Genomic DNA, 14,043 nt, shown 5'->3' with positions numbered 1-14,043 from the left:
CACGAACACACATTAGATGTTAATAAAACCCAACTACATACCTCGGAATCTCTTTTGATCTCTAATGTTATTTGAAATTGCTTAAGACTCCTCCCTCAATGTCATTTCATTCACAAACCTCAACCCACCATCCTACACCTTCAGCACAGGAAAGATGGCAAAAGCGGCTAGAAGAAGACTGCCAGTTAAAGCGTGGTACTTTAAGTTAGGTTGTTTGGGTCCTGTTTTCTTCTCGAGGGTATAGGAATGTGTTAGGAATAACCCAATGCTAGAGAGAGATGAGCAAGTCAGCAAGATATGTGCCTAATTTTAACCCAAACATCAAACCAAATATTCCCACGAAGTTTGAGATACTGAAATGAAACAGACTAATTAAAGATTTGTATTTTTTACCAAATTAACAGGACAGAGATTCAGCCCTTCCAGTGCAAACTGTCAAAGATCAGGGCACTGCTGATTTACTGATTTCCCAATGCTAAACATTTGCTCTAAAACTCTGTGTTGATGTTGCTCCCCTAAAAGGCATAATCTATTTCTATGCCATGCCATCCGTCATGCTTGGTAGCCATTTTCAATACCTGTTATCTTTGGAACAAGAACATTATCAGCAAGTTTATGGCTTTGCTAATGCCATATTGAGGAGTGTTTATTTTAACTGCCAGTTTACCTCTTAAAGCATGGCTTTATGATAACAAGATACATTTCAGTCTGAGGAACTCATTAATAATACTCTAATCCACAGGAGCCTTAGCTTTTATTTTGATTTGCTAGACACCGGCAGATTTCTTTTCTTGACTTGTCCTCTCTGAACTTGCCGAGCACGAGTTCCGAATCCCAAGGATTGCAGCGATTCCGCTAAGTACTTCTGGCAGGGGGAGATGCACAGCATCACCAGCAATTTAGCGTTGCCCCCTAAAAACAGTAAAAAAACCCACACATACTTATTTCAAGAAGTTTTTGAATACGTACCCGCTAACTGCAAAGAAGCCAGAGTAGGCTGTTATCAATTCTATGAATCAGAGCGTTATACAAACAGAGCTGTTGAAAGCATATGGGCGCTACAGTCAAGTGCTGCTACTACATATGGGATTGTCTCATTTAGCCAGCTGATCATTTGCTGTTGTTTTTCACCATTTGTAATACAGAACCTTCTGCCCCTTTCACTAACAAGTCTACGTATATGTTTTGGGTATCAATGCTTTGTTGTATTTGTAAAATCAGCCTATCTAAAAGCTGAATTGATCACTTGTATCTAAGTACTGCAAAAAAGGAAGCTTTAACTGTCAAGAGCTCACGGTGGTAGTTTAAGGACATTCCCAAAATCATGTATGGGAATAATTGACATGACTAATGTCAAAGGATGGAAACTGTAGCTCAGAGTTTAGGTAACATGGCCGGTCCTACAACATGTCCATACTACAACTTGCATTAAAACCCAGATCTCCTGACTCACTGGCCTATGCAAATCCCTTCACCACTCACTGTCTCTCTTTCCAGAATTTGAAAATAGGCAAATTTTATCCATTTAAAAAAAAAAAAAAGTTACTGCAGATATTTTGCTAAGCTTCAATATTTGGCCTTTCACAGGGTGTACTGATTTCCCAAGGTTGTAGTGCAGGAAGAGGTGAATTTAGAATTCTGTGGCAAAAAATCCTCTTTGAAAATCTGTGCTTATATCATAGTCCCCACACCTGAGATTGAAACAGGCAGCTCAAGAGCTAAAAGCTGGTACAGCTTGAGCTGAATCTCACTATCTAGGGGCAGTAAGAGAATCATATACTCCATGGATAGGACATAGAATGGGGCCTACAACACACAAAAATCAGTGTAACCCACTGGTGAATGCTATCACTACCATACACATGGATGAAATGTTAGAGTAGAGCAGCCCATCTGAATACCAAAAGAAAAGACAGATACCTTTTCTGTAACTGGTGTTCTTTGAGATGTGTTGCTCATGTCCATTCCACAACAGGTGTGCATGCTTACCATGTGCACTGGTGCTGGAAGTTTTTCCCTTAGCAGTACTTGCAGGGAAGCACCCCTAGCAAACTCTGGAGTGGTGCCTCCATGGTGCAGTATAAGGGGCGTTGCGTGCTCCCCCGACCCTCAGTTCCTCCTTGCCAGACAACTCCAACAGAGGAGAAGGAGGACGGGATGTGGAATGGACATGAGCAACACATCTGTAAGAACACCAGTTACAGAAAAGGTAACTGTCTTTTCTTTTTCGAGTGATTGCTCATGTGTATTCCACAATAGGAGATTCCAAGCTATATCTGTTGGAGGTGGGTAGGAGTTCACAGACACTCGGGACGGAGCACAGCCCTGCCGAACCCGGCCGGCATCCTCCCTGGTCTGGGAGACTATTGCATAATATGAGGTGAACGTGTGAACCGATGACCATAGGGTACTAATCTGCTATTGGTTAGTGCTGGTAGCTGCCCTATAGATGTCCTGAATAGGGACATGGGCCAGAAAGGCAGCTGATGAGGCTTGTGCCCTGGTCGAGCATGCCCTCACAATCGGCAGCAGGGGGACTCCCGCCAGGTCATAACAAGTCAGATACATGAAGTGATCCAGTTGGAGAGCTGCTGAGTGGAGATTGGCTGGCCTCTCATGAGCTTGGCTGAGGCAATGAACAGTTGTGAAGACTTCCTGAACGGCTTTGTATGTTCTAGATAAAAAGCCAGAGCCCATCTCACATCTAGCATGCGAAGGTGGCACTCCTCACTGGACGTGTGGGGTATGGGACAGAGCACCGGCATGACGATGTCTTGGCCCATATGGTAGGTGGAGACAGGCCCAGTGTGGTGCATGTGGACAGGAAGAGGGAGACGTGAGCCTGTACCTGTGACCTGGAGCTGCCCTTGACCAGCCAGTCGTCGAGGTAGGGAAAGATCTGGACCCCCCGATGTCCAAGGTAGGCGGCTACCACAGACATATACTTTGTGAATACCCTGAGAGCCGTGGACAGGCCAAATGGGAGGAGAGTAAACTGGTAGTGCTCCTGCCCCACCATGAAATGGAGAAAACACCTGTGCCTCTCGAATATATGGATGTGGCAGTATGCGTCCTGTAGATCGAGGGTGGTGTTCCAGTCCCCAGGATGGGGACGATGGAGGCCAGGGAGACCATGCGAAACTTGAACTTTACCATGTACTGGTTCAGGCCGTGCAGGTCCAGGATGGGCCCAAGCACCCCTTTGGCCTTCAGGATCAGGAAATAGCAGGAGCAGAACTCCTTGCATCTGAACTCCACTGGCACCACCTCCACTGCTCCTAAGCCAAGGAGCTGCCTCACCTCCTGCTCGAGTAGGCTCTCGTGAGAGGGGTCCCTGAAAAGGGATGGGGATGGAGAGTGGGTGGGTGGAGTAGAAGTAAACTGGAGGGTGTAGCCGGAGACTGTGTTGAGGACCCCTCGTTCTGAGGTCAGCTGCAACCACTCCGGGAGAAAAGCACACAACCGGTTGCGGAAGGGAAGCTTTATTGTGGGTGGATCCCTGGTATGAACTGGTAAGTTGCCCCTGGGCATCCTGTCAAAACTGGTGATTTCCCGCCTGTTTACCCTTAGAGGGCCCAGGGTGGGGCACTTTTTATAATCCCTTGACTTCTTATAAGGGGGCTCATATCTGCAGGACAGAAGAGGCCATGATTGCCTCATCGGGGAGGATCTGGATGGGGGTGCGGTACTCTGCCGCAGGTTCCACCACTTGGTCCCCTTCTGAGTGCAGGACCAGCCCCACCAACTCCTTTCTATGGCACTGGTGGAGCGGACTGTCCAGCCTGAGCAGCCCGTCCAGCCTGAGCAGCCCGGCCCATCAGCTGATGACTTCGAAGGGAGGCCGGGCTGGAATATGATTGACCGCTATCCCGGGACTGGAACTGAGATAAGTGGCAACATCAGAAGCGGTGCTGACTGCAAGACCGTGATCCCGGCATGGAGGAGCGGCTCTGATAGGCAGATCCATGATGGTGGGGTGCCAGCGACTGATGCCTGGGGCTGCAGGAGTGGTGCCACAGTGGGGGCCTCGAGCAAGACGAAGAACAGGAATGGCGTCAATGCCCGTACCACAAGGGGCTACGGAAGCTTCTCAGAGACAATGACCTCCAGTGCTGTCTGTCCTGGTCTTGATGGGGCACGCTATCCTTGCAAGGTCTACGTTTCCTGGAGGTGGAGCTGTGCCTGGAACCCCTGCCAGTTGGTACCCAGCGAGACAACCTGGTGGGGGTTGACAGGGACCAGTGCGGGCTGTGCCCAGGGCGGTCACTGAGTGGGGAACGTTGTCAGGAACCTTCCCTTGATCATGAGTGGCACCATCCAGGCGGCGATTGCGGAGGTCCGAGCAGTGGCTTGCCTCTGGACCAGGGAGACAACAATACTAGCAGAGTCATAACATCTTGAAACGCTTGCAGGGCGTCCGGAAGCCCTCCACACCAAATGTAGCCATTGGTGTCTGGGGAGGCAGGCTCGGAGTGGGCCGGGCTACTCTGCTCAACTTGAGTTGGAGGCCGTGAGGCCAACAGGGACCAAGAGCTGCCCAATGCAGGTCTAGTCTCTCTCCCAGTCTTGCTCTGGTGTCTTGGCGGAGAAGACGTCTTCACCTTTTTGGAGTGTCCTGTGGACGGGGAGTGGTGCCAACTGGTGAAGGGCACCATTGGGTCGCTGTGCACCGATGCCGCCGTGCTCAGTGCCGACTTGGAGCGGTGTTGGAGTCAGGACCGACTACCAAAATGGCTCAGAGCCGAATGTCCCGCTCCTTCTTGGTCCGAGGTTTGAAGGATCTGCAAATCTTTCAGCAATCGCTGATATGGGTTTCCCCCAGACATTGTAAACAGTCCACGTGCAGATCACTCACGGGCATAGGCCATTTGCAAGTGTTGCATGACTTAAAGCCTGGGGCACGGGGCATGTCCCAACCCGGGCACACACAACTAATTCTAACTAAAACTACTTTCTTTTAAACTACAGGCACTATTAACTATGAACTAACATAGTCCAAGAGGGAACGCTATAGCCGAGCTGGAGCAGAGCAGTTCCGAAGCACCTTTACTGGCCGCAAGAAGGAGCTGAGGGTTGGGGAAGTGCGCAGCGCCCCTTATACCGCGCCATGACGGTGCCACTAGGGGCACTCCCCATGGATACAACTAAGGGAAGAACTTCTGGCACCGGTGCACGTGACGAGCATGCACACCTATTGTGGAATGCACATGAGCAATCACTCGAAGAAGTTGTTGCAACACTTAAATGGATGCTGAAGTGTCTCCATTTATTGTTTTGGTATTGTGCATTCTGGGCAGCAAGAACGGTCACAAAACCCTGGAAAAGTTAAGCTTAACTTTTACACTCACTTGATATTAAACCTTAAATTAATGAATTAAGCTTCACAATATCTTATGGAGGTAGGTCACTGTTATCAGGTACCAATTTACCAACGAGAAAAGCAAGGCTCAAGAAAGTTAAATGACTTAAGCAAATCAGTGAGAAGAGATTCCAGAACAGAACCCCTGAGTTCTGACTCCCTGTGCCCTGCGATAGCCTCCCACACAACATTGCTCCACATCATATCCTTACAACTTTTGTTCTACCATGCTACACAACATCAGTGGGAAAAGACCAACAATGAAAGATCCTAATAAAATGTTTAAAAAAAGTTTGGGACAAGAAATGTAACTCAATGTTGTTATGTAAAAGGCAAAAGAAATAATCACCTATGGAGTCCTGGAGTAGGTGGGTAAGTTTGCTGTTTCTATACGGAATGTGAGAGCGCTGCTCTGCTATTGCTCCAAGCACATCTGACAGAGCTGATAAGCTACGGTTAATGAATGAGGTCTCTCGCAGGGCTACTCCTGTCACTCCAGACATACCTAATGCAATACAAGGAAACAGCAGTCAGAATAATCAAAGATTCTTAGTCATCTTCAGGCATCTGCTAAGCTCAATGTACATAAGCTCTATGCATGGTATATCACTTGGACCTGAAGTGTAACTTTTTTGTTTTAATAACACAAGTGGTAAACATCATTTACTATCTCTCTTAGGTACTTATATGGCCCCTATTGCTGTCGTATCTGAGCACCTCATAATCTTTGATATATTTAACTAAACTGTCTTTTGCAAAAAATATCCAATATACATGTTCACATATATACATATTAAAAAGTCAGAATACGTTATACTGTATATTTTTTCCTGACTTCACTCCCTCACATAAAATGTGAAAATACAAGTGAAAGCCACTTGTCCTGTTCTGAATACGAAATATCCCAAATACAGGAAGAAGTACTCCTAATACCATTGACAGAATTATTTTTAAGTCAATATAAATCGGACAAGTACATTAATATATGAAGAAGTTACAAAGTTTTAGCCATACAAGATTTGTTAGGGAAAATATTGCCTTATAAAGCATCTTTTGCCTTGAAAAATTCAAAAATTTTATTAATTTAAACAGATAAACAAACCACACACAGGAATCGCACCCTCCTCCACAGAAAGGCATCCACTTCTGAGGTGAAATCCAGCAGCCGTTTAATAATGCACAGTAGCACTGCATTGTTCAATAACAAATAGTAATACTCCTATTCTTATGAAAAGTGCTACAGAATCTTGAATGATCACAGGTGGTTTGGGACATTGCTTTTATTTCTCATCTATACTTCTCCAGTTGTACAATATCTTCTGTGTCCATACTTGTCAGTACTAGGGCACTGAATCAAGTGCTAAATCAGAGAGAAGACTGGAAGACAATTCAGGAGGACAGTATCCCTTAAGTCGCAGTGACTCAGAAGGAAAAGTGCCATCTCTTACCATTTCCTGCAGTAGGTAGCTGTCCAATGAATGTTTCTCATGGGAGAACTGAACTGGCATTAAACTGATAGGATCACAGCTCAAGATGGTATAGCAACAAGCAGAAAGACTGCATATTGGATATGAAGATAGCTATTAATGTATTCCTACAAGTATTTACCATATGATCTTAGACAGTAGTTTTGCCTAAGGGACTAGGGTGTCCTTTGATCTCTAGCCCAGTGTAAGAGTTGGTGCATAGTTGTGCTGCCCCAGTAGTAACCCACGAAAGGTTGCCTCTAAAGCCTGGTCTACACACAAAGTTGCACCAGTTTAACTAAATCAATGTAACACCACAGCTTAGTTAAACCTGTTCATGTTGTGTGTAGACAAGTCCTAGGAGGGAGAATTCCTTCCCTATTCTTGCCATGCTCCCCCGTGAGTAATAATCTGCCACCAGCACTAACCAATAGCAGATTAGTACCCTCCCCAACCTTTTCCATGCCTGCAGCTGAGATATGGGTAAGTCATGTAGTGACGTTGGGGATGGGGCAGAAGAGGATCTTATTCCCCTCATGCCTTTGTATGTAGGCCAAGCCCATGATCTGACTCAAAATGTTTACCTATGTTTTTATAGCGAAGGCCACTCTAGATAAGATTTATAAGGAAATTTGACAAGAGTTTGCTAAGAAATAACATGCTGGCTCATAGACAACAATGTGAAAACAAACTACAATCAATCATTTTACATGACCCTCAGGAGACCTATCAAGTTAAGGGGAAAAGGTGCATGTCTGCATCAGACTCATGTACAATAAACATTTTAAAAACTCTTTCTCACTTAAATTTGTCCCAAATCTGAACTTTCAAAAGATAATGTGCTAAAATCTGCTCTGAATTATACCTATGTAAATCCAGAGTAATTTTGATGTATTTGGATTTTCACCAGCATGGTTAAGAATAGAATCTAGCCTACTGCATATGTTGGGCTAGATCCCCAGCTCGTGCAAATCAAAATTGCTCCATTAACTTCAGTGCTGAAGTACATCATTTTACACCTGTTGAGGATCTGGCCTGTTGAGTACACAGAGCATCAAATGCTTGCCCTTGTCAAACTGAGGGAACAGATACATACAGTATTATCAATTACATGTTCACCAAAAGGTTTCTAACACCCCCAGCAAATTAAAAAAATATATATATACATATATATATATATATACACATACACATACATACTGGATAGCGTAGTGGTTAAGAGCCCCGCCCTTTGATATGGGAGCCCACCCTTTGATACGAGAGTCCGGGGTTCAAATCCTGGTTGGTACCCAACTTTCCAGTAGGGGTCCTTGGGCAAAAAGACCCCCTAACGCTTCACCTGCCTACCTCAAAATATGTTAGAAGATGCCAATAGAGCCCTCATGACAATCACTACTACCACCATAACTCAAACCAATGAACTGGTGTATGCTACAGCCTCTGTAATCCTGGAGATGCTTGGCTACACGATCAAGAAGAACAACAGTATGTACCTCCTGGAAAATGAGTTGGATGAAAAATAAGGCACTCAAGGAAGTTAGTCAGTGTAGAACTACAGAAGGTGTAGAATTAGGAATAAGACTCAGTTACTGAAAAATACCAAGGGCCTGACTCCCATCTGAGCCTAAGACTGTAAACAAGCACGCCTGGCTACAGGTAAGGAGATACAACCTCAGAGAAGCAGAGCCAAAAAAGTAAATGCCGCTGTTCCCCACCACGCAACCATCCTAAGGTGTACTGAACCTGCAGTGCAAACAACACAATAAAGCAGAGCACAGCAGCAGAACTGAACAGGTACTGGAAGAACATATGGGAGAAGAGAAGATCATAACACCGATGCAAAGTGGACTGCAGGACCTGAGCAATGGAGCACACGCAATCTCCCAGACAGACCAGTCACTATCCATAGAAGACATCCAGCAGCGGGTCAAGAACATTCAGAGTGGAACAGCACCCCTGACCAGACATATCACACCACCTATGGCTAAAGGAAACTTAACACAGTGCATGAACGCCTTAGCAAGCACAGATGAACCAGCTGCTAGCAGCAGCTCCACCAACTGGCCTAAACGCAAGAGGACAGTGGCCAAAGTGACAGCAACATCCGGAAGAAGGATATATGAAAGCTGGAGGAGTAACTAGGGCCTGAAAGAGGAACTAGAGAGGATGTGGAGTGAAGGCAAAGTGAGTCCTAGTGGTGGTAGGGGCAGCACTTTGGGGCTGTGACTCCTAAGGCTGGGTGAGTGGCTCAACAGATCCCAGGAACAACATCAGAGCGCTCTGTCCCAGAAGAGTGCAGTGCTAGGAACAGCTAAGATACTGCGCAGAACCCTCAAACTCCCAGGCCTCTGGTAGAGGACCCGAGGTTGAGGAAGACACATACCACCCATAGGGGTGAGAGAGGAATTTTTTTTTTTCTGTTATGTTTTTTATAGAACAAAAGTTAACAGTCATCAGCAGAAAGAACTCTTGGCAGTAACCTAAAGAGTTCTTTCATAACACAGATTCAGTTTTCAAAACATTATTCCTGGAATGGTACATTTAGCGGTGTGGCTTTTCTTGGTAAGAAAGCTTGTCCTTTAGGAAATAATCAAGTTTTTGAAATTATTGTGTGCATGGAGGAGGAGGAAAGTGCTTTAAAGGAACAATGAAAATAATATTATCTTTTCAATACACCAACTTCCTTCCAGATTTTTTCCACAAGCAGGCAGAAAAACCCACACACAGCGATATGCTCATGACAAATATTTAGTATATTTAAATAATGTACGCACTTTGATCATTTCTGTACAAAAATAAGAACATGCTAATTTTTATACATATTTTTGCACTGTAAAAATACAACTTTTAAAAACAGTCTGAACAAATAGAGCATGTACACCCTGCATGTCACCATGGGCCTGACTGTCCGCTGAGTTGCTTTGGCTTTATGCCACCCGATCTTAATGAAGCCCTAGTGACATTAACACAGTGGTGAATCAGACCCAATAACTTCATTTAAATTTGGATGCTTGTGTCTAAATCACCTCTTATGAAGAAACACAAATACTCAGTTAATAAGCTAAATGCAATTACTATCTCCATGGGATGGAAGGCTCTATGCTCTCAGTTCAAAATAGCCTTGTCATAAAAAGGTCTGCGTACCAACACATTCACTGCCTGCCAAATCCACCAGCTGTAGTTTAGTTTTGATGTGCTTCAGTTTCTCAGTAGATTCAAACTGTGCTGGAGAAGAGGCTCTGGAAGGAAAGATGAGTTTATCATCTTTCATTTGTTGAGGAAAGGTGCAGAAAAGCTCTTTACTTGGCCTTGGACTAGACTGTTCATCTGTCCATAGAGGAGCTGGATGATGGAAACAAACAAATGAGGAAAGTTTATTTTTAACATCACAAAATGAGCAGCAAAAAAATGCAACAGTGATGGGTTAACCCAGTATCTTCTGTTTCAGATTGTTTTGTGGGCTGTAATTAATGACCCAGGCAGGTTGGATTACTCAGATGCACAAGTATGAAATCTTGGTCTATGTTATTTCACTGCCAATCAGGAAGGTGATACCAATTAGGTAGCAAGGCTTATTTTTTTGTTTTGTTTTATTTAAAATCGCCAACAGCTCCATCACTACATTCAACTCCACACTTGTATGGCAGGTAGGGTACTACTGAGAATGTGCAGAAAAAGTCATGTTTGCAATTGATTGTTGCCTAGCAGTCCCTTGATTCCTAGCATGGAGTGGGACTCTGTATCTTTAAGAGCCTTGAGCTCCGCAACCCATGTCCAATGCTGCTGGTCCTTCAGCTCCTGCTGCTCTGGCCAGAATTCTCTCTCTTGTTTCTGATGTCCCACCCTTTGTTGCAATTCCCTCTGGAATCTTTGGAACTCCTCTTTTCTCCATCTCTGCCTAATGAGCCACAAGCAACTTTAACAGTACCCCTACTTGTTCAGGTAGGTCACCTATTATTATTATTTATGTGTATTATCATAGTGCCTAGCAGCCCTAGTCAAGGGTCTTATTGTGTCAGGTGCTGTATAAACACAGAACAAAAGATAGTTCCTGGCCCAAAGAGGTTAGTAGTCCTGGCCTTGGTTCTGCAGCCACAGTTGGAGGAACCCAGACCTTGCAAGTCATCCGGCACCTTAGCATTCTGGGACCTGATCTGTGCTTGGGGGGACAGGCACATTCTTTGGTACAGGTTCTTCAGTGCTAGCTTCACTTCTGATATCTTGGCTAAGTGAGCATCTCTCCCCTAGGCACTAGGATTCTGGACAAAAGTTTTTTCACTAGGCAGTTTAGCTTTGACTTTCTTCTCCAGTGTCTTGCTTTAATCTTTCCTCTCCTAGGCTGGAGTGGAGTGGCAATCTACCCATGACAGCATACGTCATAGAGACAGAGCAGCTGTGTTGGCTTACATAGAAAAGAATGCTTCAGATGAGAAAGCATGAAAGTAAAATTTCTTTCTCCTCCTCACTATAGGGCAAGGAACCAAAACAACCCTCTCCCCACACACACAACAAAAGTTATTGACATAAAATCCTAAAGCTCTGGCTTTAAGTCCCATTTCCAAAGCCTAACTACCACTCCTTAGCTTTCGGATTTTATCTACTATTTATTTCTTCAGTGTCTACCATTTGGCAATTTGCTGCGCGTAGGCCTTAAGCAAGGTGTGTTTCTTATTACAGAGGCAGACCACACTGTCACAATTCCACTTTGAGGTCACATTTTGTAGTGCTTCTCTACCTACTGTAATGCTCATTCAGCTATCGTAACTCTTATTCTGTGATCCTGAAACTTGGGCGTCCTCCATCCGTCAACATATGGCAGAAATTCCTATTTGGCCTTGCTGTGAGGCTTAAAGAAGGGTAGTGCAGTAACTGGCATAGCATGTCAGCTAATGAATGACTGAAGGAAGCCTGGACTAAACAAGATGGCTGGCGAGTTAAAATGGCTGCATTTTGTAATGTCTGCCTGATTGACAAAGATCTGAAGCTGGATAGATCTAACATCTGGAGTGGTAGAGCTGCAGCATCTGAAGTAGCTGTGTTTTTTGGCAAGGGCTGCAAGTAAACCAGGGCACCATTTGTTCTGTTTTGCTAATATCCTCTGTTTAATTTCCGATAGAGATCTGGAGAAAAAAGTTTTAAATATTTTCCACTTCCTAAAACCATATTGTTGTTGCAGGGTATGAAGGAGACAGACCACAGTGCTACAAATGGAGAGTCTAATTACAACATGAGCAAAAAGAAAGGAAACAAAGTTAACCTCACAGGAGCCAGAACTGCTCCTAATGCAACAGACTGGCAAACTTATATGTGACACTGAAAAGCAAGAAGGGACACAATTATAATATAAGAATACAGGGTTTTCCATGCTTGATAAGATCATTGGTTTGTCTACTCTGGGAGGGACCAAGTGAAAACCCCCTTAACACACCTAGCTAATTGTGTAATGTAGTATGTAAAGAGAAGATCCCTTCTGTCCCAGTAGTGATCATATGCCCTGAAGCATAAACTTTGTTCTAGCCCTGATCTTAGCATATATAACTGAGTGCTGGCTGGTGAGTCTTGCCCACATGCTCAGGGTTTAGCTGATCGCCATATTTGGGGTCGGGAAGGAATTTTCCTCCAGGGCAGATTGGCAGAGGCCCTGGAGGTTTTTCGCCTTCCTCTGCAGCGTGGGGCATGGGTCACTTGCTGGTGGATTCTCTGCTCTGCAGCTTGAGGTCTTCAAACCACAATTTGAAGACTTCAATAACTCGGACACAGGTTAGGGGTTTGTTATAGAAGTGAATGGGTAGGGTTCTGTGGCCTGCTTTGTGCAGGAGGTCAGACTAGATGATCATATTGGTCCCTTCTGACTTATGAGTCTATGAGTCTATAAATAATAATTCCTTGTAAAATTATCCAGCTACACTATTTGATTCTATGGCTGTTAGTAAGAAAAAATAGACTGCTTCACACTGCATGCCCATAAGTACAACAGCAGCGTGTAAAAATCATCACACAATGTTAGAAGTGTTAAGAAAACATCTCAAACACAGTAACATTAAGAGGTGTTCCGAAAAGCAGCCAAAAGGTTAAATAAAAAGGACAGGGGGGTTAAAGCGTGTAGCAAGAGACAGTCAGAAGAGAGAAAAGAGCGATAAGAAAATCCCTCAACCTAGATACTGCATTTCTGACACAAATGGCTCTAGATATATTTTAGCACTATCCTACTTACCAAAACTATCTGCAGAGACAGCCTTCGTGGTTATGGTCAATGTCACTACCAGATGAGAGCGAGAGGAATGAGCATGCACCAGTGTTGGATGTTGGACCCTTAGCTGCAGACCTTTATCAACTAGCTGTAAGAATTCTACAGCATTTTCAACAGTCCTGGCAAAACAAAATAGTATTAGTTGATAGTAAAGGTGACATTAAAAATGTGGCAACTTGAACATGAATTGATAATTTCCTCTTATACCCCTCCCAATTCCCAATCCTGTCTCTAAAATGCTCTCCGTGTCTCCTTTGCTAACTCTTATCTCCATAAGTTGCTGCCCTGCAGAATCTTTCAACTAGGGCATGTTCCATTTCAGCCCAAGATGAAGCTGTGCCTCATACTGAATATGCTGGCACAATGCACTGTTAACCCGTGGAACTCATTGCTAGGGGACGTTGTTAAGGCCAAAACTATAAAACTGGGTTCAAAAAAAGAATTAGATAAGTTCATGGAGGATAGGTCCATCAACGGCTATTAGTCAGGATGGTCAGGGATATAACCCTATGCACTATGTGTCCTTAAGCCTCTGACTGCCAAGAGCTGGGCCTGGATGACAGGGGATGGATCACTCAAAAACTGCTCTGTTCTGTTCATTCCTTCTGTAGCATCTGGCACCAGCCACGGTCAGAAGGCAGGACAGAGGGCTAGATGCACCATTGATCTGACCCAGTATAGCCATTCTTATGCTCTTAAGTAGCTTGGTCACCTTGTATCTAAAGTATACAGCCCCTATCAACACAGCACTGAGCACCTCAGACTATTTAATGCATGTGTCCTCAACACTCTGAGAGGCAGGGAAATATTATCATCCCCATTTTACAGATTGTGAACTGAGACACAGAGAGGCTAAGTGACTTGCCCAGTCACACAGGAAGTCTGAGTCAGAGCAGGGAATTGCACCTAATTCTTGGAAAAAGTTCACTATGGTTTTCCACTGAACATGGCTCCTAGCTCAGGCATCC

At 44.5% G+C, this 14,043-nt stretch overlaps 1 protein-coding gene across 6 annotated transcripts in view; it reads right to left on the bottom strand.

The window, feature by feature from the left end:
* Positions 1 to 737: 737 nt before the first annotated feature.
* The window catches only part of KIF25 (kinesin family member 25), an 80,407-nt gene continuing 67,101 nt past the window's right edge, over positions 738 to 14,043 (bottom strand). For 5 of the 6 annotated variants that reach the window (XM_075064116.1, XM_075064115.1, XM_032781060.2 and 2 more), the window contains 4 exons: positions 13,040 to 13,194; positions 9,970 to 10,167; positions 5,709 to 5,864; positions 738 to 912 (listed from right to left, as the gene is read on the bottom strand). In XM_075064116.1, the coding sequence (XP_074920217.1) occupies positions 755 to 912; positions 5,709 to 5,864; positions 9,970 to 10,167; positions 13,040 to 13,194 (667 nt within the window). In that variant the 3' untranslated portion in view covers positions 738 to 754. The remainder of the gene's footprint in view (positions 913 to 5,708; positions 5,865 to 9,969; positions 10,168 to 13,039; positions 13,195 to 14,043) is intronic. The other variant, XM_032781097.2, reaches the window with a different exon arrangement.

This window comes from Chelonoidis abingdonii, chromosome 3 (genome assembly GCF_003597395.2).
Source record: "Chelonoidis abingdonii isolate Lonesome George chromosome 3, CheloAbing_2.0, whole genome shotgun sequence".
Lineage (NCBI taxonomy): Eukaryota > Metazoa > Chordata > Testudines > Testudinidae > Chelonoidis > Chelonoidis abingdonii.
Note: the sequence above shows the minus strand (reverse complement) of the source record. Positions and strands in the feature narration are given on the sequence as shown.